At 33.4% G+C, this 24,503-nt stretch overlaps 2 protein-coding genes, 2 long non-coding RNA genes and 1 pseudogene across 5 annotated transcripts; 3 read left to right on the plus strand and 2 right to left on the minus strand.

Moving 5' to 3' along the window:
* Positions 1-1,426: 1,426 nt before the first annotated feature.
* LOC112708199 (pre-mRNA-splicing factor ATP-dependent RNA helicase DEAH10) lies at positions 1,427-9,940 on the minus strand. Of its 2 annotated transcripts, none has more exons than XM_025760372.2 (13): positions 9,140-9,940; positions 8,998-9,044; positions 8,817-8,897; positions 8,478-8,694; positions 7,701-8,124; positions 7,170-7,373; positions 6,515-6,675; positions 5,751-5,936; positions 4,251-4,482; positions 3,476-3,675; positions 2,822-2,956; positions 2,449-2,656; positions 1,427-2,002 (listed from the first exon to the last, which is right to left on the minus strand). In XM_025760372.2, the coding sequence occupies exons 1-12, from the start codon at positions 9,229-9,231 to the stop codon at positions 2,473-2,475; spliced, it is 2,163 nt and encodes a 720-aa protein (XP_025616157.1). In that variant the 5' UTR covers positions 9,232-9,940; the 3' UTR covers positions 1,427-2,002; positions 2,449-2,472. The 2 variants fall into 2 exon arrangements, with proteins under 2 accessions (XP_025616157.1, XP_025616158.1); XM_025760373.2 differs by having other exon boundaries at positions 8,478-8,683; positions 9,140-9,475.
* On the plus strand, positions 9,639-10,652 carry LOC140174916 (uncharacterized). Its single transcript, XR_011865061.1, has 2 exons — positions 9,639-9,785; positions 10,096-10,652. It is a non-coding gene; the product is annotated as an uncharacterized lncRNA (long non-coding RNA).
* Positions 10,653-11,084: 432 nt separating this feature from the next.
* LOC112708200 (uncharacterized) lies at positions 11,085-13,699 on the plus strand (annotated as a pseudogene).
* Positions 13,700-16,601: 2,902 nt separating this feature from the next.
* On the plus strand, positions 16,602-19,982 carry LOC140174883 (uncharacterized). The gene is made up of 3 exons (XR_011864992.1): positions 16,602-19,357; positions 19,479-19,570; positions 19,675-19,982. It is a non-coding gene; the product is annotated as an uncharacterized lncRNA (long non-coding RNA).
* An 80-nt stretch (positions 19,983-20,062) lies between these two features.
* Positions 20,063-24,343, minus strand: LOC112708201 (putative pentatricopeptide repeat-containing protein At3g15200). Its single transcript, XM_025760375.3, has 2 exons — positions 21,920-24,343; positions 20,063-21,728 (listed from the first exon to the last, which is right to left on the minus strand). The coding sequence occupies exons 1-2, from the start codon at positions 22,399-22,401 to the stop codon at positions 20,747-20,749; spliced, it is 1,464 nt and encodes a 487-aa protein (XP_025616160.1). The 5' UTR covers positions 22,402-24,343; the 3' UTR covers positions 20,063-20,746.
* Positions 24,344-24,503: the final 160 nt, after the last annotated feature.

Genomic DNA, 24,503 nt, shown 5'->3' on the forward strand with positions numbered 1-24,503 from the left:
TTGAATAAGTTATTTTTAATAAGAATAATTGAAATAGTATAAAGTAAAATTATTTATTAATATTTTTTTTGACCCATTCTCTCAGATATTGTCTCAAGTAATACAAATTTAAAATAATGTTAAAAAATGTTCAAAATTAAATCTTTAATTTCTTTCTCAACAATTGTTAATAAAAAATTTGTCTTGAGAATTGGCTTGGCTTTTGAGTGAGGTTTGCAACCTTTATTGTGCACCTCCGAAGGGTCATTTGTTTAGAGAGTATGAAGCACGTGGGGCAAGTGGCACACTCTTGAAGGGCACGTGCTTCGAAGATTGCATGGCGTGCGACGTCGTTGAAGTTGGAGGCAATGAGGGGGTTGCTAGACAATGGCTAGTGGCACGCCTGTGAAGCTTGAAGGATAGAGGGCGTGCATGGTGTGTGCAGCGTGAAGGACGTGGCACGCTATGCCTCTGCCTACTTCCTTCTCTGTTTCTGCTTGCTCTCTCACTTAGCCTCCTCTTTGACTTGAGTACCTTTCTGAGTTTGCTTCTATTATTTAGATAATCTTTGATAGTCTTCCACAAAACACATGAAGCGATGCTCATGCATTATAACACCAAACTTAAGTTTTTATTTGTCCTAAAACAAACAAAGAATCATACATTCATAATTAAAGAGCTAAAATTAAATAAAAAGTTTTTCCTTTCCGCACCTCCATCTCTACCACCATCCCGTGTTACTTTTTGGATTTGTCTTGCATCACTACCTCTGCCTCTACGTTGCCTTCCAGAGTCACATTAGAGGGAAGGGAGCAATGGCCCCAAAATTAATAATTTGTATGTATAAGTCTCTAATTTTTTAATTTAACCCCTCCTAAAAAAATTTCTAGCTCCACCCCTGCGTTGCTGGCTTCTTAATTTCTTTCTCTTTTTCTATCCCTGTTCCTTTTCTATTATTGTTCCTATTGTTTTGTTGAGTTAGGTGGCTGCGATGGCTGAGGGGTTGACATGGCAGTGTGGGATGGTTAAGGTTGGTGGTGTGGGTAGAACAACAACTAAAGGCAGGAAGATTATTTTTTATGCAACAAATTTTCCACCGTTATAAACATTCTTTCAAAAATTTGAAATTGTAGTAGAGTGCAGGATACATTTTATTGGTGCTCTTCATGGAAAATCGAGCCAATACCAGGAGGGACATAGATAGAATGGTGCTAGAAGGTATCGTAAGACTAATTAAAAAAAGTTTTTGAAAGTGTGGACCATAACTGAACATTCTTTTTAAAAAAATGTGGATCAATGACATGATTATTGTAAGTTGGTGGCAGTGGAGGTGAAGAGTGTTTAGATTGTTTGGCAATGGTCAAGAGTGGGATTCGGGGTTAAGAGGGGTGAATTTTTTGAATTATTAGGATTGACATTGAAAATAAAAAAAAAATAAAAGGATAAATTTAGAATTAAAATGTTGATTAATGATTGACCATCTAAAATTTAATAATAAGGATAAAGTTAAAAGTTATTTCAAACGTTAAGGACAAAATTAAAGCGTTAGAGACAAAAAACATATTCTACCCTTAAAATTAATATACAAGATTAGATAAATATGCAGATCTAGAAAAAATAACTTTACACACTGATTATTGAACTCATAAGTTAGAGAAATAATACCACTAGCACCTTAAGTTTGATAGAATTAGGCAGCTCAAAATATTTGTTAACCGGTCTAACTCAATTCCTTTGCTCAAGCTAATCCACCACCTCAAATGTAGCCATCGACAGCAAGGTTTGCGGTTCCATCACTCACCCGTTACCAGTCACCACCCAAGTAGTAGAAAATAAAGCAGGAACAACTCAGTAAGAGGTGTATGTCATTGGAGGATCCAGCCGCATCTCCATAGTTTTAGACAAGTAATGATAGCAAAGACAAGCCATTAAAATTGCTGTCATTTATATAATGTCGATAGGCAACATCCATAAAATAGACATTCTGAAGCTTTCACTGATCTTGCTGTAATAGATAAATGTCCTACGATAAAAATCAATCATTTCAGTGCCATTGATATGTGGAATGAATGAATAAATTTTGTATAAATCATTTCTTTAATTTTTCCAGGTGAAGGGGTTTGAACTCGTGCACAATCATTAGCATATTATGTTTCACATCTTGAGATTAGGTGCAACGCAATTTGACAGTACATGAGATTATCAGTTCCATTGAGCTAGGATTTTTGGGAAGAAAGAAAACCTAGAGACATACAAGCTAATCAGATCCATTTTGTTACTAAGCTGATATCAGCAGTTATTATAGGCGACAAAGATATAGGAAACTTCTGGGAATTTCAAGGCTACTTTAGCAAGTTGCTTTATTCTCTATGCATGTAAAATGGCAAAGATTAACATAATAAAAGTATATAACTGCCCAAAATTATCAAAGCACAAATGAGATGCAAAAATAAAGAAAGTTTTAATTACCTGTTTGGCAAAACCATGAAGAATTTAATTTTTCACAGCATAATATTGAGGAGCCAGCTCAGTTAACCATAGGTAGTCAATTCTGCTTACATTCCGAACGTACTTGCTATTAGTTTGAACAAGTTCATTAAAAATAATACACTCTGGTTTTTGCCTGAATAATACAGAAGATGGGTGGATCTGCACCACCAGCCCACTTGCCAAGGCCCTGCCATGTCGTGACAAAGCAGAAAATTGTTTCCATATAAGTAAAATGAATATCTGAGTTGAACACTATATACAGTTGCCAATTAGCAAACAAGTCAAAATGCTAAAGAATAAAAATATAAAATTCCACAGGAGTTTGAACTTAATAGAGGGAATAGACAACCACCTGTATGTGCCCTCAGGCTGCTTTACGGCCGCATTGAGGAAAAAGGAAGCAGCAAGACATCTGTGGTACTGAAGCATATCATCTCCACAAGAAGCTAGATTCAGCCCCATTTGTTCAGCATGTACCCTAATTTGCCTGCAGTAGTTATCAGAGATGAGAATGCATAGAGTAGATTTCAAGCAAGACAAGGTAAATTACATTCACCCCTACCCACATTTTTTGACCAGTATGCACTCACCAACCCTGCATTGCACCAATTGTTCGTCTAAATAATACACTTAGATTCCCGGTATTAATGTAACTATCAAATCTTTATACATGTGCCTATACCTGTATATTAATACTTTTTATTTTGTATTATTTTACTTTACTGAATTGAAATGACAAAAATGCCCTACATAACAATGTTAAAAGAAAGAGAGATTTTGCCATTGTTCTTCCGTCTCTACAAGTTCTCTATGCCTAAAGAGAGTGGAGTTAAAAATGACTTTATACAACCTATTTAATGTCATTTCAATATAATGACACAAATAGAGGGGAGGTGAGTGCATGCTATTCAAATAAACCGTAATTTGATAAACCTCGGGCTGTGAGTGTAATTTACCCTTAAAGATATCATGAATTTGCGACATTTAGATTTAATATAACAACTACCTGTGGATGTCACGAGCATGTCTAAGAGAACGACTACTAATAAAATTATCCTTACACCACTTTCTGAAAGCCTTTTCAAATTTTGCTTTGCCCATTTCTATTGATCTCTTCTCTAAGAAATCATTAGATGCTCGATACACATTAATCAAAGTAATGTGGTCTCCCTCCGGACTAGAGAAGCATTTTATTGCAGTTCTTGCCTAGTAAAAAGATGAGAAAAACAGTAACTTCAATTGCATGCAAGGAATAGACAATGAATGATACCTGTAATTATACCAACACTAGAATTTTCCTACAGAAATTCATTGCTTATTTTATAAATCATTTATACACTATTTACACATTCTGTTAAATAGTCAATAGAGGGTAGACTATGGAAGTATACCATCAATGATTAATATTCATATTTGTTTGTCGGATTAAATAAATTTTTGTTCCCTACGAAACACCTCTTATGTTTTGGTCCCTAAAATTTTTCTTTTTTTAGTCGAGTAAAATTAAAGTTACCTATTTTAGTCCTAGTTTGTTCCGTTAAGTGCTGAACTGGCAGGTTGAATGCTAACGTGGCAAGACATATCACATCAGCAAGCAAATTAATTGTAGGTACTTAAATAACCAACTTTGAAATTTTACTAAACGAAAACCAAAAAAATTATAAGGACAAGAGGAAAACAAGACAGGCATTTGACCAAAATCCTTTTAAGCCTTGTTTTTCATAGTAACATCAAAGAGAATATAACAGATATGCAGTAGAATCAGAATTCGTTATTCAAACCTCTACTTGCTTTTCCCGAGGAGCATAAAATATGGATTCCACAGACAGCATTGCTACGGTTATCAACATCTCCTCTAAGCAGTTATACTGACTAGCTAAGATAAGAGCTTTGGAATAAACAGGGTCCAACGGCAGCCGAGCCATTTGATGCCCAACAGGATCAGAGAGCTGACAGTCATCTGTTAGAGCACCTAGTGAAAATAGCTGTTCCAATGATTTGATAATCGCTGTCCTGTTCAAACATGAAGGGGAACAAGCTTTCAATAATGTTTTGCATAGTATATTAGCATATAGAAACAGTAATATATATATCCCTGACCCTGAACGCGGCTACTTCAGTTCAACAGTACAATACATGATACAGCTTACAAGAGATCAAAAGAAATTTCAAAAGCTCACTAACAAGGGATGCCAGAAGAATAATTCACTAATATATTATCAAAGAGATCAGAAATTACATCTAGTCAAACAGAAATTTTTATTTACCTCATGTATGCTTCCGAATAGTGGTCATTGTACCAAGATTGTAGTATAATGTGCACCACAGTGCAAACAACCATATATGTTGTTCTCAGGTTGCACTATGATAATAAGTGGAATGAACCATTAAAACTCATTTTTACTACCTTAGAAAGTGGTTGTGGTTGATGTTATATTGAAGAGAATAGAATCTTTTGGATCTGTTTGGATTCAGAAAGTTGTGTTTTTTCTTCCAAAATTAATCACAAAACTCCACCTTCTTTATTTATTTATCAAAAGCTAAAATATTGAGGTAATGTGCATCTTGATTCCTGAAATTGATTGGATGGGTCAATTTGATCCCCAGCTTTTCAAAATGACCAAGTAAGTGTCCCACTTTTAGAAACAACGAAACTTTCGTCTCACATCCGTTAGGGTAATGCTGAAGTGAACATTTAAATGCCACCCCGGTACTATAATAATTTTTTAATGTGTAACACTTCTTAATTGTATTCAAATGGTATTTAATATTGGTCCATAGGTCTTAATTAAAAAAAATTGATACACATCAATAAGACACACGAACCAACTTCAAGCACCATATTGACCATAATTAAAATGTTTCCACGTCAACCAGCTATGACAGTAGATTTAACTAACCAAATTAGCAGTACACTAATGGTTGTGACACGGAAGTTTGTTCAAAGACTAACATGGGAATCACATTTCTGAAAGTGAGGGACAGAATTTGTCATTTTGAAAAATGAGGTACTAAATTGACTCATTCATTCAATTTTAGAGAGCAAAATGGGCATTACCTCTGAAATATTGGTTGGAATTTGTTAGAATTTGTTCAGAAAAGGGAGAATTCTACCATTGTGCCATCAAAAACCATATGTTAAAAATAAAAAGGATTCACCATAGACATATCTAAAAAAAATGATACGACAAATAATTATCAGCAAAAATGGAGCACATAAATACTGATAAATATGTAAATGTAGGGAAACAATCAAACCAAAATGCTGACAAGTTTCTCACCGTGAAGGTTTCTCAATAAAATCAAACCCTAATATGTCATCAACACCCAAGGCCTTAAGCTGCAAAATCACATTAGATAGGTTGCACCGCTTAATCTCTGGCTTTGTCGAATCCTCAAGCTTCTCAAATTCACTTTCTGGATATAGACGAAAGCATTTTCCAGGTCCTTCACGCCCTGCACGGCCACTGAACAACAAAGCTAACAATCAGTTTGCTCGTACTTAATAAAGAATTCCATGTATATGTTAATTTCAGTAAGATAGTTTAGCGAGAGTAACTATGCAAATGATATCACTCATTATAACCAACATATGATATGTAAGAACAGCTACACATAAAATCACAATTAAAGAATGAGCTATTATACAGAAAAGAGAGTTCAAGACTTGAAAAGGCATCATAAAGAAAAAAGAAATGAAAGGTTACATCACTCAGTTTAATTTCATTTTCTGATAAAATATATTACAAGCTTTACAATAAAGAGATTCCCAATGGACATGCATAGCAAAAAAAAAAAAAAAAAAAAAACACATGACAAAAATAAATTGAAAAATATACCAGAAACAATATGCTAGATTTGCATCTAAAAGGTATTTGTTCAGCAATGCTGTGTGATGTGCGGAAAAGGTTTTCTACACTAAACTACATTAACACTGGAAAACTGACATCCTCGGTTAAACAGAGAAAAGCTTGTCGGGTTTTTGTTGACTAAATTAAAGCAACAATCAACATTAAGCACACTAAAACAGAATCTTGCACCATACCTTCTTTGCAGTGCCTGGGATTTGGATGTAGGTACTATAATCAAAGATTCCATATCTTTTCCAGGATCATAAGAACGTGCTTTGACAAAGCCAGGATCTATTACATACTTTACTCCAGGAATTGTTACTGATGTCTCAGCAATATTAGTTGCCAATATCACCTAAGAAAGAAACAGAAAGATAACTTGAATGCAACTAAAAGCAAGTGAGTACCCATTCGATAAAGATTATTATTTAAAATTTGCATCAGATCCCATTAAACAGGTGATGCCCAATTATTATTATTTTTTTTTAAAATCATAGTGTTCATAGGGATTATGTCTAGCTGAGCTGAAATTTGCCAAATCATAGAAGGTAGTTGTTATGGAAAAGCTGGTAGCACTTACAGAGAACCTTACTTGAAAATAGATTATATATGAATTTGAAGGCATGTGCATATGCATATTCAACTCTAAAATGAGGCCACCCGCATTTTACTTTAAATTATAGACATGGTCAGACAAAACAGAATGCTTCACGATATTTAATGGAAACCTAGACCAAATATATCAATCATTTTAAATATGTGAATCCAATTTTACAAATGTCTAACTTAAATATATTTTCCCTTTAGTTTTATTGAATCAGTTGAGAGACAGAGCCAATGATGAGATACCTTGCGAAACCCAGACGGAGCTGGTGCAAAGACCCGCAACTGCTGCTCAGATGGAAGAGCTGCAAATATAGGCACAACTTGAAGCTTCTGACTCCCTTCAGGAAACTGAGTGAGTCTGTCATTGATAAGCTTTTCAACTGATTCAATCTCTTCTTGACCAGTAAGAAATACTAGTATATCACCAGGGCCCTCCTTTGAATGAATCTATAGATCAATGACATGAGTTTAAGCAACAGAGCTATGAACTTTGTTTCTCAGTCATCCATCACTCACTACATTGTTATAACCGTATACCATATGATTTAATTTATAATATATACGCGGCAATATCGCTGGATGATTCAATGTGCTAATGAGAATGAATGGAGTGAGCCATCGCATGAGTTATGAAGCTGTAAATACCATAAATGCATATGTAGAAACCAAGAGTGATGCATTGTAAAATATCCAAAGATTTCTCATTACAATCAAGTAAAATATCGATTGCATTATATTAGATTAAATGAAGTGGTTATTAATTAAACCTATCACCTGGAATATTGTTATCAAGGAAGCATCTAAATAGTCTTCTTCTGGATGCAATGTGTAAAATATATCCACAGGAAATTGTCTCCCTTGGATGTGAACAGATTTGGCACTGCCAAAATATTCGGAGAAAGTGCGAGCATCAAGACTAGCAGACATAATTATTAGCTTCAATGGAGCATACTTGTCGTGGTTATCCTTTTTAAGAAAACTGCTGCTCTGACCACCGTATTCTTTCTCCAGTGACATGCCAACATTCACATTCTTTTTTCCAAAGTTAATGCCCTGATCATCAGCAACAGATCTTGACCGAGCAGATTGTACATTTTTTAGCAAGGCCAGCAAGATATCAGTGTGGACAGTTCTCTCATGTGCTTCATCAACAATTATAACAGAATACTTGGAAAGATATGGATCCAACAATGCTTCCCTATAAGCATAAAGAAACACATCAGCTATCCTATACAAAAAGCTGCACTTACAATCTACAGAAAACAAATATTTCAAATTGAAATCGGTGTTTCAAATCATATACAACTAAAATCCATGTCAAAGAGGGCGATTGGTGAAGAACGTGGTTTGGTTAGTCCATTCTTAAAGAAAACAACTTAAAACAAATGGCAGAAAGACACCTCCACCAAAGCAAAGTCATAATTTCTTCTGTATTTCAGTATTGAGAAGAGCAACAAATTCTGATTGGCCAAGTTCCCAGTAAAAGTCTCACAAAATGAATCTTAATGGAAAACGGAAAAAGATATCCAAACATCCATGTTACACGTATACCTTAGAAGCAATCCATCTGTCATATATTTAATTCTTGTTGAGCTGGAAGTAGTATCATCAAATCTAACAGAGTACCCAACTTTCTGGCCCAACTCAACACCACATTCTTCAGCAACCCGTTTTGCAACTGTAATGGCAGCTACACGTCTCGGTTGAGTTATCCCAATCACTTTTCCATCACGGCAAAATCCAGCACCAAACAGGAACTGTGGAATCTCTACACAGTAAAATGGAATACATAGAACATGGTGAAAACCTGCTATGTCTAAAAGCCTTTGTTCCTTAAATTTTATAGAAAAGCTAAATCACGAATTATATAAAAAATAAGATGTGACCTACGTGTGGTTTTCCCACTTCCTGTTTCTCCAACGATAATCAAAATATCATTCTTTTGGACCTCTTCAATGAGTCTTTTCTCAACTACAAGAGAAGCATAATCCGAATTATCACAACACAAGCTTCGAATAACTAGGAAAAACATAACAAGGAAGAAATATATAAAATCAAGCTCAGCCAATACCAGAAGCTATCGGGAGAGACTTCCTCTGCTGTGCTATCTTTTGCCTCCTGAAAAAGGAAACAACTATAAATGTTAAAAAACAACAAAGTCAAGTTTTCCACCCCCTCCCTCCTTTCTCTTTTTCCAAAGCAGAAATCCATACCGTGCAGAGAACTCAGTTTGACGATTCTGTTTTCCATTAGAGAATTTTCCGGTAGAACAAGGGCCATGGCTTCCCTTAGCCATGGAAGGCATTTCAACAAATCCAAAACTGTTAATTTAGAGATGCGGCAGTGGCTACCACTGAGATTTCAAAGACTTGCTGCAAAAGAGCAGCAAAGAGGATACCGAGTTAGGGCCTATCTGTCCGCGAGGTGGTGCTGGAGGAATGGTTCGCCGGCGCTGGGAGGTGCTGGAAGGAAGTGCCGTAGAGAGTGCAGAGTGAGTGTTTTGAGAGGCGGCTAGGTGTTTTGGTTTTGTTAGGGTTTTTTTGTGAACCGGTTCGGTTAGGCTTAATCGCCGAATATAATATTATTTAATTATCATCACTAATTCGTATTAATATTAATTTAATATTAATATTCCCCCAAAATCATCAAATATGGGTTGATGTTCGTTCAGGAATTGTTCTTCTCAGGTTGAGCTTAATTCGAAGCTACTACAGCTTCTACAATCACACTAACTAACATATCATTAGTATTGTTAGTATGATTATGATTATGGGAAGCAGTAGCAGAATCGGTTCATCATTTTCTTCTTGCTTAGTGGCTCCTCTTCCTTCCCCTTTTAACCGTACAACACTTTTCCAGGTACGTTTTTATATCAATCACCCCTAATTATGACCTGTGTTAATTTGTTTTATTAATTAATTTCATGTTTAGGGTGTAATTATTTGTATCCATTTTCGTTCCATGAAAACTTAGTGCTTGGATTGACTAATAGTTACTTGAATAGGGTTATGTATGTATGGCTTATGCATTTGTTGATTATGGTTATGCTTTTGCATGAGGTAGTGTGCAATTTGGCCCTCACTTGGTGATAGCTATTCTTAGTGTTAGGGCTCAAAAGAAAAAATTGAAAGAGGAAAAAGCTGCTACCTAACTTATCTTGTGTGTTTAGCTAGCTGCTGTCTCCAATTTGATGGTTTCAGTGTTGTTATGGTGACACACTCGACGGTAAGAGCGCGCTAGGAGCATCCAAGAATTTCTCCCTAGTTTTAAGCCTTGATTGATTTCAACTATACACAACTTATTGGATTTAGATAGACAGCTTTTGGTTTTAGAGGACATTTCAAATCTGTTGGATTTCGGTGTAGCTCTTGAAGTTGCAGAATGAGGATCTCCCTGTTAGCATTGGATTAAGACTGGATATGGTTTCGCTGCTGAATTTTCGTTCATCAGTAGAACTTGCACGAAAGTGGAAGATATGTAATCTAATGGTCGCAATTCACTTGGTCAAATGGATGTATGCATTCCAATAGTGACTGTATATATAATTATTTTTCTTCAATATGGTGATGATAGGCATGACATGTATGAATCTCAACGATGTCTACTTAGAGCTTTCCATATATTTAAACTACTAATCAAGCAATTGTGTAACTTGCTTTGCTACTTTAGTAACTCACTCTTGCTATCTTCTAGTTAAACTTCATTTCATTATCCGGTTCTGCTTCATTATCTTTGAGTATTGCTTGATTTACTCTTCAACTTGTGTGGCTTTCTTTTCATTCTATATTCAGTCAAGATTATCACAAGGGTTGTTTGTCAACAAGCAAACTGCTGCTTAGCTGCAAATATATGCTAAAGGTAGCTTGCTTATCTATTCGGTGATTCATGAATCTCTGCATTCTGCAATAAGCTTCTGTCAGCTGCCTTTTCTTCCTCTTTTAGAGATATGAATGTTACAAGTTACTCCTTAGATAAGTCTGTTAGCTGTAGAAATTTATAAATATTAGGGGGGTAAATGGCTCTACACCTTTAAACTTTGGTCCATGTGCTAATTAGATCTTGGGGTTGAAAAGTGCAAATGACCCCTGAACTTCACACTTCAGTGAAAATTCCCTCCAGTAAGAACTGTTAATCATGGTATTATTGGAGGTTTTAATGCTGAAAAGGCTTTACATGTGCATATTTCATGAGAGTTCCATCAGATATTTAATTGTTGCTTAATGGAGGGAATCCTTTGGCACAGAGTGTGAAGTTCACAAGTCTAATTTGTACCTGCATCAGCGCAAATGATGTGATCTAGGGGTTTCCTGACATATATGAAATCCTCTGGAAGTGTTCTCAGTTAATGTTCTTTTTTGTATTTCTATCATGGTTAGACAAATCATGCCAGTTCAAGTTTATATATGGAATTCCAAATTTTAAGGGAAGGTTCCAGAAACAGTCATAACTCATAATGCTCTCTCTGCTGTCTCTGAGGATCAACCACAAAGCACTGAGCTTGATGAAGCTGCTTTAGTTCCAGAAAGCGAAGATGCTATTGCTGAAGACATATCTACCATTGGCAACTCATCTTTTAATTTATTGGGAAGTGATGGAAAACCAGGCTTTATATCATTCTATAACCGTCCATATGGAAAAGACAAGGAGACACCATCGTCAAAATCAGAAAAGAGTCAAAATAGCATCTTGTGGTTTGTGGGTCCTGCGGTCCTTGTTGCTTCTTTCATTTTTCCTTCACTCTATTTGCGCAAAGTGCTCTCCATCATTTTCGAAGACTCTTTGTTAACAGGTAAAGTTTCGATGGAAGAAAGCCTCTCTGTTGTGTTTGTTCATTGTATGTGTTTTGGTGATGCATTGTTTTGTCTTCACTCTGCAATACTGTTCTTGCATTTGGATGTGGTTCATATTAAGTAACTTATTGAACCGATGTGGGTAATATGTGCCATCTGCTGGTGAAGAAACCTGTGGAGCAAAGGGGAACTAATTTCAGTTGGGGTATTTAGTAATTGGATATTGCTAGGGGAGCATTTTGGACTTTCTGAACGTGGATATGCTGCTCATCGATTAATTTGGAATTATTGTTTCTTGATATAAAATCAATTAACAATAGTCATTGGACTGAAAAGGAGACTTAATTAAACCACAAGCATAATTCATCATAAATTTTGGGCTGAAGTTGATAAAACTTTTACAAATATTGAACCTGGTTTAGAAATTCAATTTTTTAGTCCGAGTAGCGGGGAAAAGCCTGACTTAGTAGTTGTAGTAATGCTTGGGGTCTGCATGTATAATTGCTTGCTTGAAATCTTTTTAGTTCTCTTTCTTTCTTTCTTTATACATATTTGGCTCTCTTCTCTGAACTGACTGCTTTCTTCATCTACAGATTTCCTCATATTATTCTTCACAGAAGCAATTTTCTATTGTGGTGTTGCGGTATATCTTTATCTACTAGACCGATTAAGGAGACCCATGCAACAAGAAACCGCTACAACCAGTCAAGATACTCTGCCCTCTCAGTTGGGACATCGCGTCTCTTCTGTTGCTACCCTGGTGCTTAGTCTCGTAATTCCTATGGTCACTATGGGTTTGGTCTGGCCGTGGACTGGTCCTGCTGCATCCGCAACTCTTGCTCCATACCTGGTTGGTATAGTTGTCCAATTTGCATTTGAACAGTATGCAAGATATCGAAAATCACCTTCATGGTCTGCTATTCCATTAATCTTCCAAGTAAGTACAATCCAATTCCATGCTGATCAAATTATGTACAATCCAATTCCTTTTCCTTATTGAGTTTTGCCTGCCTAATTGATACTCTAAATTAGCATTTTGATTCTCTAGGTCTTCTTAATTGGACGAATTGACTAAAAATTTCATTTGATGAGTCATGTATGAATAAGGAACTAAGGACTATGCCTAGATTCAGTGAGATAAATCTGGTGCATCTGATACTGAGATAACTCAATGATACAGATCTTAATGCAAATTTACATCAACAACTTCTACTAATAGATTGTTATTGACAGGTGTATAGATTGCACCAACTAAATAGAGCAGCACAACTGGTGACTGCTTTATCATTTACAGTTAGAGGAGCTGAGATGACCTCACACAACATGGCTATAAATAACTCTCTGGGTACCCTTTTGAATGTCCTACAATTCCTTGGTGTGATTTGCATTTGGTCCCTGTCAAGCTTCCTCATGAGATTTATACCTCCTACTTCCACCGCGGCGCAGTAAAAGTAAACAATTTCCTTGTAAAGTTTGTTTACAACTTGGAATTGATCCTCTCATGTTGATTTTTCATACGAACTTCCATGTGTAATCTCTCACCTTTCATTCTGCTTGTCAAGTGTTTTGTATTGATTCCACATTTTAAATGAAAGGTAAAAGATCACACCTAACAAGGATATGTGAAAAATCAACCTAAGAAGATCCGTTTCCCATGGATCAAGGCACCTCTTACCTTCCACAAAATGTTAAAATCTAATTGAACATTTATACACGAATCCTCTTGACTCATCCAGAATAAATTTGAGGTTGCAAGATATTGTAAATGAGGGCTCACAATACAGAAGAAGCAAACAGGAGGAAGAAACATTTGTAGAATTGTAGTTATACTTTTGCATATCATGTTTTATATTAAGTACTATGCCTTAGTAGATATTCATTTTGGGAATAAGATCACAATGTATTTTAATTAGGGTGCCTATTCACATGAAGATGTTTTTATATAAAGATGATAGTTAAAGATATAAATACTTATTATATTAAGTAATTTAGTCAAATATGTCAAATAATCTAATAAATTAATAATTCACAAGTTATCATCCCCACATGAAGAAGTCGTCTTCAATTAATTCAGTTCATTATTTACTATATTTTCTTTTAATTAATTGTGGTTTTTCCATAAGAGTTGCATGTCATCCTATGATCCAGGGAGTTAAAGTTGTGCAAGGTGGTAATTTTTTGTATTTTCACCTTCAAATCAATATTAACTAAATCTATGAATAATCGAAAGAAATTAATGTATTTTTGTTAGATGTGTAACAGCCATTATATGAAAATCAAAGCATCCATGTGTGCTCAGTTTTGTATTTTTTGTAAAAAGTGCAAAGATATTCAAATGTTTATACACCCCAGCGTTTTCCAACAAAAGGTTATAACTTGTATACCAAACTTAAACCTTAATAATAAATTATAAGCTATGTAAATCAATTAGGGTTATTCAAGCAGTCACTTCACTCGTCCGCTTAAACAAGTGTCAGGGATTCGAATCTCGCTTTGTGTATACTTAGATCCGCGACGAATTAGTCTTTAGTTTGTCGGGTCGGAGATACCGAAGGCATCAACCATCAAGAGGCTTTCGGTGGCCAGCATGGTGAAGTGATTTGTGCATACTAGCCATTAATAAAAAACACTTTTTTTTTACAGGTAACAAGCACTTTGCTAGCATGTGTTGATGTGTATATAACTATATATGAAGTTCATACTGATAATATAAGCACTCGCCATTGTATCCCAAAAATGAGGAGGCACTAAGTTACTAGTGCTCCACGTCGACATTGTTTATTAGTACTTACATACGGTAAATTAGTAGAATAAATCAATTGACATTTAAAATTATTCAGATTCTCAAAAATGAAAATGACTATCTAAATGTGTCAAGATTCATTTTTATGTAAATCGAATCGATCAAATTAGATTTATGAAAATCAGTACCAAATAAATTTGAATTGCATACAAATTGATATATACCTATAAATCAAAATAAATAGCTTTGATTTGTATATGCATGTAAGTAAATAACATAATTTAATTTCATATGCATATAAATCGAACCAAATGAGGTCGATTTATAAGGATACGTGAGAAATAACATAATTTGATTCCATTTATTATTTACTACACTATGTAAGTAAATTGAATGCATCAAAGAATACATTTACTCAAATTCCAAATACAATATACTTTTACACAATCAATAATTTAAAAAATTAAAAAAATAATATTATCTAAAAATTTACGAGACTTTTCTAAAATATGTATAAACTATCAAAAATAGACGAAAGATTATTATATGAAATTTGAATTTTTTTATTAATTTTTATATAAAATATTTATATCATTGTAATTATTCATTTTGTAATAGAGTACAACTAAGATTTTACCAATAATTTTAAATTAAATATTTTTATAAAATTTTAAAATTTTTTATTATAAATATTTTTTTAATTATTGTAAATAATTTTATAAAATTTAAAATAGCTTAAAATATGTTATGAGTACTATAAAAGGGAGTACATTTCAAATTTTTTTATTATAAGCATTTTTTTTTATTCTCACCTTGATAAAAATTTTAAAATACATATAAGCATTTTTTAATTATTATAAATAATTTTATAAAATTTAAAATTGACTTAAAATATATTATGAGCAAGGTAGAGAAAATCGAGATTTTACGTGAAATCGAAAAAGTAAATAAAAAACGTAAAACGTAAAATCTTAACAAGATTTAAATCGTAAAATCGTCAGACTTAGTATAAATTTCGTAAAATCGATAAACTCATTTAAAATCGTAATATCGGAAGATTTTAAGAGTTAAATCGAGATTCTAGCTACTATGATTATGAGTACTCTAAAGAGGAGTACATTTCAAATTTTTTTATTATAAATATTTTATTATAAATATTTTTTTTGTGATTTAGTATATGCCTAATGTATATAAATAGGAACTAAACGTGAAATTTTTTTTCCCTCCTTACTTAGAAAATTGAAATTATACAAAGGCAGTAAACAAGCATCAATAAAAGCCAAACATTAGAGTAAGTAAGTACAGTCACATAAAATCTATGACCTAAATGAGAGATATATGGTGATGGTCTCCAAACATCAGAGAAAACAAGCAGTAGTAGTGCTATATAGAAGAATGAAGGAAAGACAATTTATGAGGTTTAGCTTGAGCACAATGAGAACAAATATTATCAAATGGTCTTCCTCAATCACTCTTTGCCAACTCAGTCTCAATACTTGGGCGAACAAAACTGGCAATGTCACTGGCAGTAGAATCATACAGGTAAAATTTCAGCATGCGCGATTCTTACAGAAGAAAAAATAATATATAACAAATTCATAAACAAGTTCAAATATCAAAGTTTATAACTAAAAATAAAAAATGATATTAAACTACTTTTTTATCTTAGTCCATGACAACAATAAAAAAGTCTTACGCTCTACAAATTCAATTATATATATTCAGTTTTATCTTCATAATTTACAATTTCAATCAATCAACAATCAATAATTTTTTTTCTTTTTTTTCCTTATTCTTTCAAAATTTTATTATTTTTGCGTACTCTTTATGTACTCTTTCCGTTTTATTAAATAATAATCACTCATGCAAGAAAAAAAAAAGTAACAAGGGGGCGTATCCAAAAAGGGCGTATTGTACTGTTCCCACAATTTAAAAAAACATCATAAAATTCAATAATTGAGTATTACACCAAGATTTTTTCAATATACAAAAAAATTATCCATACATTACAAGACAAGTGGTCCTATTGTTTGACCTTTCTTATGGTGAGTTGGACCATTGCATGAGTACAAAAGTTAGTGGCACTGTTTTCACTTCTTCGGTTCTTCTCTTCTTTTTATGCTCTGTTTGCTGATTTTTTAATGTGAAATTGTGAATGGATTAATAGAAATCAAATAATTGATTTTTTTTCTGCTTCTCGTTTTTAATTCCTGAAATTTTTGTTGAAATTTTCTTGCTGCTGCTAAAAATGGATTAGGAATTAGGGATTACTTATTGCTGTTTTGTAATTAGGGATTATGCTCTGTTAGCTTTATTGGTTTCAGATTTAGTGTGATTAGGGATTACTTGTTGCTGTTTTGTAATTAGGGATTATGCTCTGTTAGCTTTATTCATTTCAGGTTTAGTGTGATTAGGGATTACTTGTTGCTGTTTTGTAATGTTTGTTGCTGAATGCTAAAATGGAAATCAAATCAAATGCTGTTTGTTGCTTCCATATATTTTCTTTGATAGTATTTTCCCAATTATAAATTCTGATTTTGAGTCAAAACTTTGTATTTGTTTTGTCTGTAGTTTGATTTGAGATCATTAGATCTGATCTGATCCTATTAAGTTCAAACTATTCGTTTGGATTTTTGGTGTAGAATTGTTAGTTACCTGTTTGAAGTGTGTATTTCTTGTAATTGGATCTGTTTTGAACTGGATTGTGATTTTATGCTGCATTAGGTATTGATAGTTCATCTTGGGTGTAGTTTTGGGATCATTTACTTATTAATTCTCGGACATTTAGTTTAGTAAGGATCTTCTTGTACAAATTTGTTATCTTTCTTTAGGTTCTTTATAGATTTATTTGTAATAAATTTATATAAATGCTGGATCATTTTGAACATGTCTGTTGGCGTAATTTCACTTTGTAGTATATATCATTATATCTTAAATGGTTTCTGAAGTCTTATCTTTGAACGAGGTGTTTTTGTACTCTTTATTTTTAGTTAGGCCATTTTCAAGATGGAGTATTAATTTTTTTTCTTTTCAGTATATATGTAATCCCTTAGTTAATTTTTTTTTTGCTGAAAATGATCACTAAGTTGAATTTTTGTTGGTAATTGAACCTTGAATCTGTTGCTGTCTTGTGAATAATCACTTGGTATAAATATTTTTTGTTGTTGAAAATCATTACTAAGTTAAATTTGCTGTTGATTATCATCACTAAACCTTGAATTTGTTGCTATCTTGTTGAAATAATCACTTAGCTAAATTTTTTGTTGCTGAAAATTATCATAGTTGAATTTATTGTTGAAAATTATGAACGAGTTGAATTTATTGCTGTAAGAATAGATTTGAATTTCGTTTTAATGAATTTGTTAATCATTAACTTAGCGATTATGTTACCTATTGCTCTCTTTTGTTCATTTAAATTGAGAAAATATTTTGTATTGGTAACTAGTTTATTATCTTTTTTTGCATCATTAATTATGTCTAAGAATTAATATTTGATTGTTATTAACATGTTTGTAAAGATGTTCATTTTAACTTTTCATTTTAATTTTATTTTTATAATTTTATATTTTTATTTAATTATAATTAGGTAAACCAATGACCTGGTGATTCGATAATATGACCGGGTCAATTATCGGTCGATTATAATGACTATGCTTGAAAATTTTATATTGAAATATTTTTTTTTAGTTTTAAATTTGACGAATTCTCCCGTGCCTTTAATTTGTTGCCGAAATTGCCGAAAAATAACAAATGGGTCCCAATAATCAATTCAGTGGGTTAACGGAATGGCGTCGTTAATACTGTGCAGGTTATTATTATTTTTTAATTTAAAAGTGGTAACTCCGCTAAGGTCTCATATAGATGATATATAGTATATGTAATAATTTTTCATGGTTCGTGGATTATGAAAGTTAAAAGAAAAATCTAATTAACAAAATCAATCAATCGAGCTTTTAATAATAATTAAAATAAATAATAATGACATCCACAATAATGTTAATAATAAAATATAGAGAAAATTATACTTTCTTTTTATGAGAAAAATTAAAATAATGACAATTTTATTTGTAAAATATACACTTCCTTTTTTTATAATTTTTTTAAAAAAATTTCTTTAATTCATTATAAATTTTTTGTGTTTAAATTATTTTTTACAAAAATAGACTTTAACAAAAATTTAATTTTTTGTAATTAAATTTTGTTTACCAAAATATCGTTTAATAAATTTTTTTTACTAAATAAATTGTATTTTTTTTAAAAAAATTTTAATAATTAAATAATTTTTTGTAAGATACCTTTCAATAATTTTTAATTATTAAATTGTAGGTTTGTTAACAATTATTTTTGTATTTTATTATTAATTTTTGATATCAATGTATATTATTGTAACATTAAATTAAAAAAATCTTACCACTGTTTATATGTATAACAATTAATATTAATAAATAATTTGTTTCATAAAACTATTAAAAATTATTAACAACTTTATTAACGGAGTTCTACTTATAAATATTTTTATGGTGGTTAAAATAATACTCCCACTGTGGCCAGATTTTCATTCTTCTTCTCTTGAGGGGGTGTGGGTTCAACGCTGCAAAAAAAACCATCATCTCCAATCGAAACCAGTAAAACAAATAAATAAACACGACAAAACAGTGGCGGTAAAGAACACAGAAGAAAGCTTTACTTGAAATCAAAGCGAGCTAGCAGTTAAAATCTCATCTTTACCCATACGCTGTCAGATACAAAGAAACAGAGAGAGATGGCGACAGCTATAGCTATAGCACATTTTTGTCCAAAAACAGGCTTAACTCTTTCTTGTCACAAAAGAAATCCTTTCCTCTCTCATCACCTTCATTTTTCTTCTGCTTCCCTCTCCCATGCTGTGTTCTCCAGAGGTAAGTACTGTATGTAGTGTAAACTCATAAAGCTTACAACTATTTGCTGATTAACCATCACCAATAGTTGACTCTGTTTCTCAACTTTCTCTGAATCAAAATCACTCATTTGTTATTTCAGGCTATTTGTCAACTGAGATGTTTAGAAGGCCAAAAATTCACCCCATTATTTGTAAGGCCAAAAGATATGCTCCAAACACCACAAAGAGAAAGGTACAAACTATTTGTATTCCAACAATCAAATCCAAAGTTTTATTCGAAGCTTTATCAGTGATTTTCTAATAAAAGGAATAAACTTCAATATTATTGTTGGGCAGAGATTGAGTAGAAAGAGGGGAGGTGAACCTGACAAGAACACACAGGAGAAGGATGGGTTCTAAGAAGAAGCTGCTTTTCAAGATCATCAGGCTTGTCTCAGCAGCTGGGACTAGATTCTTCTATGCCAAGAAAAAGAGCAGGAAGATTGACCTCAAGAAATATGATCCAAAGCTAAAGTACCATGTCCTGTTCACAGAAGCCAGTTGATATGTAACATGGCACTTTCATCTTTGATATTTCCCTGCTTTGGTTTTCATGCAAGAATTGTATCACTAAGCTGTAAATATACAAATTCCATTTTTGATCACATGTGTGTAGTTCCGATGATACTGAAGCTGCAAAACTGAGCTAAGAAATTGTAGAAATCATTCCAAATTACCAGATCTCTTCAATCAGACTAAATTGTAAATAATTTTAATTCAAGGCTTCAAAAACTAAATGCCTTCACTGTCAAAACATTTACTTACTAAAAACAAAAAGAATCAAGAAAAACAAACAGAGGCCAAAGTCAACCAACATAATACACGCATCAATTTTATAAGAAACTTCCATTTCAAACTCTATCACTCTTCAAATCCTCCATTCCTTTCTTCAGCGGTACATTCTCTCATTTTCCAAGCACTGTTTGATTGAGACTAAGTTGAGATAGTTCCTCCTATTGCTTCCACCGGCTGAATTCTCTTTTTTAAATATTAGTAGAAAATCTGCCGAGGTGCTTAATTGGATGAGAAAATGTAAGCTTATCCAACTAACACAGCTATCATAAACAGATAAGGGAGCGAAATAACCCCAGCCTTCTAATTTCTGGACCCTCTAATTAACATAAAATCTTGAATCTTAAAATTTGGTGTCGGGTTATCTTTTTTCCTTGCTTCTTGGCAATCTAAAGAGTTTGGCAAAATATCTCAATGTTCGAAAATTCAACCAAATCAACATCCTATGCGTCTCAGTATATTAGCACTCAATGCCTTTCAAAGATATATTACTGTTGGCAATTTTCGACTTAGAGAACCCAAACCAATGGCAATGAAGTTATTGGAAGAATTGGATCACTAGATAACTCCAATACCATCATCCTTTTTGTTTTTCTGTTCTTTCTTTTGACTGAATGTTCATGGAACTCAATAGTTTCTCAGTTCTTGGCTCAGGCTCCATTCCCTTAGACACCATCTCCCTAAAATAGCGCAAGGCATCCTTCGTCCTCCCATTTTTGAGGTGCCCATGAATCAGGATTGTATAAGATCGCCTATCTAGTCCCCATCCATTCCTTTCCATCTCTTCCCATGTTCTTCTCACCCCATCCTGGTCATCCCATTCCATATACAACCTCAAAACCAAGTTGTAAACATCATCATTCATGCTACACCCATTTCTCTCCATCCTCTCCAAAATCACAGGAACTTCCTTCGGCTCCTTCAAGGAACCCAGCAAGTAGCTATAAGTAACAGCATTAGGCAAACAATTCCCCTTCCTCCTTTCCATATCACTCACTAGCTCGTATACCTTCTCCATTCGCCGAATCTTACACATGTGTTTGATCAAGGAGTTGTAAGTAGCCACATTAGGTTCAACGCCCCTTTCGCTCATGCACTTGAAAACTTCCAATGCCTCGGGAACTCTCTTTTTGAAACAAAGAGCATCAACGATGCAGTTGCATATCACAACATCGGGCTTGCAACCTTTATCCCACATGCCATGGAACAACCTCAGTGCAGTGCTGAGCTTCCCCTTCTTGGTCATTGCCTTGATAAATGTTGCATAAGTGAAAAGATCCGGCTTGCACTTAGATGCCAATATGTCTTTCCACAACCTCTTCGCCTCATGTGTGTTCCCTAAGATGCACCAACCATGGAGGATCACGTTCCAGGACTTTATATCAGGTGGAAGCTCATTCACCTTGCTGCGAAACAAAGTTTCTGCATCTTCTACATGCTTGTACCTGCACAACCACATCAAGAGTGTCCTAAATGCTTTAGAATCAATCTCCAATCCAAAATCTTTCCTCCTATAGAATATTCCAACAGCTTCCTCCACCTTATGTGCACCCACATACCTGTAATCGGAGAGCACCCAAAATTAACCATTCACATATTTAAATGACACCTAGTTAGTTGACTTAATGCTCTTAAAATGTACCAAAGTGATATTAAAGAATTCAGAAAAGCTAATAGGAATCATTTTGAGATCACATATCACATAAGAAAATCAAACATCCAAAGCTCTATAATAGAACATTTAATCTACCTACGAATCAATGTGGAAAAAACCAACTCGTTCATGACACCCTGTCTATGGGACATTTCATCGAGCACCTGGTAGAGCTCCTCAAACCGCTTCATCTTCCCGAGAATATCCACAATCTCATTGAAAACGACGGAACTTGGCACATACCCATTTCGCTCGGGACTCGCTTTACAAGCCCAATTAAAGAACACGAGGGCGGGTCTCCAATCAGAATGATGCCGTTTAAGCACTTCGAAGACGAGGTTGTCGCTAAGCTGGAACCCACATAGGTCGAGTGCTCGCTCCACTTCGATGGCGGGCTTGTCCCTCCGGAACTTGAGGAGACTCTGAAGATAAACAATCGGCGGTGGTGGTGATGGTGGTTTCCAGTGGGGTGGGTCCGAAAGGGAATGCAGGAAGCATGTGGTTGGAGTTCGGAGGAGAGTGGCTGTGGCAGGGTAGAATAGGATTTTGAGTTCCCACCGGCGGAGTTGCCAGAACATGTACGGCAATGGTGAGGTCTATTATGCCAAAGGAGCTTCTAAGCCCAAATATTGGAGGAGGTGTATATTGTGTAATGTTTTTATGTTTCCGAAAATTTGAAACTAAAAAAAAATATTTCAATATAAAATTTTCAAGCATCATTATAACCGACCGATAATTGACCCGGTCATATCATCGAGTCACCAGGTCACTGGTTCACTTAGTCATAATTAAATAAAAATATAAAAGTATAAAAATAAAATTAAAATGAAAAGTTAAAATGAACATCTTTACAAACATATTAATAACAATCAAATATTAATTCTTAGACATAATTAATGATACAAAAAGAGATAATAAATTAGTCATCATTACAGAATATTTTTTCAATTTAAATGAACAAAAGAGAGCAATAAATAACACAATCACTAAATTAATGATTAACAAATTCATTAAAAACGAAATTCAAATCTATTCTTACAGCAATAAATTCAACTATGATAATTTTCAACAACAAAAAATTTAGCTAAGTGATTATTTCAGCAAGATAGCAACAAATTCAAGGTTTAGTGATGATAATCAACAGCAAATTCAACTTAGTGATGATTTTTAGCAACAAAAAATATTTATACCAAGTGATTATTCACAAGACAGCAACAAATTCAAGGTTCAATCAGCAACAAAAATTCAACTTAGTGATGATTTTCAGCAAAAGAAAAATTTAACTAAGGGATTACATATATACTGAAAAGAAAAAAAAAATTAATACTCCATCTTAAAAATGGCCTAACTAAAAATAAAGAGTACAAAAACACCTCGTTCAAAGATAATACTTCAAAAACCATTTAAGATATAATGATATATACTACAAAGTGAAATTCCGCCAACTGACATGTTCAAAATGATCCAGCATTTATATAAATTTATTACAAATAAATCTATAAAAAACCTAAAGAAAGATAACAAATTTGTACAAGAAGATCCTTACTAAAATAAATGTCCGAGAATTAACAAGTAAATGATCCCAAAACTACACCCAAGATGAACTATCAACACCTAATGCAGCATAAAATCACAATCCAGTTCAAAACAGATCCAATTACAAGAAATACACACTTCAAACAGGTAACCAACAATTCTACACCAAAAATCCAAACGAATAGTTTGAACTTAATAGGATCGGATCAGATCTAATGATCTCAAATCAAACTATAGACAAAACAAATGCAAAGTTTTGACTCAAAACCAGAATTTATAATGGAAAAATACTATCAAAGAAAATATATGGAAGCAACAAACAGCATTTGATTTGATTTCCATTTTAGCATTCAGCAACAAACATTACAAAACAGCAACAAGTAATCCCTAATCACACTAAACCTGAAATGAATAAAGCTAACAGAGCATAATCCCTAATTACAAAACAGCAACAAGTAATCCCTAATCACACTAAACCTGAAATCAATAAAACTAACAGAACATAATCCCTAATTACAAAACAGCAACAAGTAATCCCTAATCCCTAATTCATTTTTAGCAGCAGCAAGAAAATTTTAACAAAAATTTCAGGAATTATAAATGAGAAGCAGAAAAAAATCAATTATTTGATTTCTATTAATCCATTCACAATTTCACATTCAAAAATCAACAAACAGAGCATCAAAGGAAGGGAAAAACCGAAGAAATGAAAGCAGTGCCACGAGCTTGAAAGAAGCCTTCACCACACCATTGCATTGCATAGCTTAAACCTAACACATTAATTCATCTCATGTCAACAACATTCTGCCACTATTGCAAAAGAATCGGTTTCTGTCTGTGCGAGTTGCACCCACTCCCACACTCATTTCAGCAGCTGCTGAAATTTTAGGCCTTGTAGCAATTGTAGGATTGAATGCCCATGCTACATGTTACAATCGGCTTTTTTTGGTGACTAATAAACTTAGCCATTAAGAGTTGTGCCCTAATTAATATAAGTATTTGATAAACATTAATCTCAATAAAACTTCTAGTGGTGCAATATTGTCATAAAATTATTCCAAATAATTATCTTAATATTTAGATGAAAAATTTGATTTATTTATATAATTAAAATCATAATAAGTTATTCCTTGTATTTTTTATT

The sequence above is a fragment of the Arachis hypogaea genome, chromosome 8 (assembly GCF_003086295.3).
Source record: "Arachis hypogaea cultivar Tifrunner chromosome 8, arahy.Tifrunner.gnm2.J5K5, whole genome shotgun sequence".
NCBI lineage: Eukaryota > Viridiplantae > Streptophyta > Magnoliopsida > Fabales > Fabaceae > Arachis > Arachis hypogaea.

Coding starts and splice junctions, on each gene's coding strand:
- LOC112708199 (XM_025760372.2), bottom strand. CDS start 9,231: ATGCCTTCCATGGCTAAGGGAAGCCATGGCCCTTGTTCTACCGGAAAA. Junction 8,125..8,477: donor ACAGATGGATTGCTTCTAAG/GTATACGTGTAA, acceptor TTATGCTTATAG/GGAAGCATTGTTGGATCCAT. Junction 6,676..7,169: donor CTCCGTCTGGGTTTCGCAAG/GTATCTCATCAT, acceptor TTTCTTTCTTAG/GTGATATTGGCAACTAATAT.
- LOC112708201 (XM_025760375.3), bottom strand. CDS start 22,401: ATGTTCTGGCAACTCCGCCGGTGGGAACTCAAAATCCTATTCTACCCT. Junction 21,729..21,919: donor TTTTCCACATTGATTCGTAG/GTAGATTAAATG, acceptor CTCCGATTACAG/GTATGTGGGTGCACATAAGG.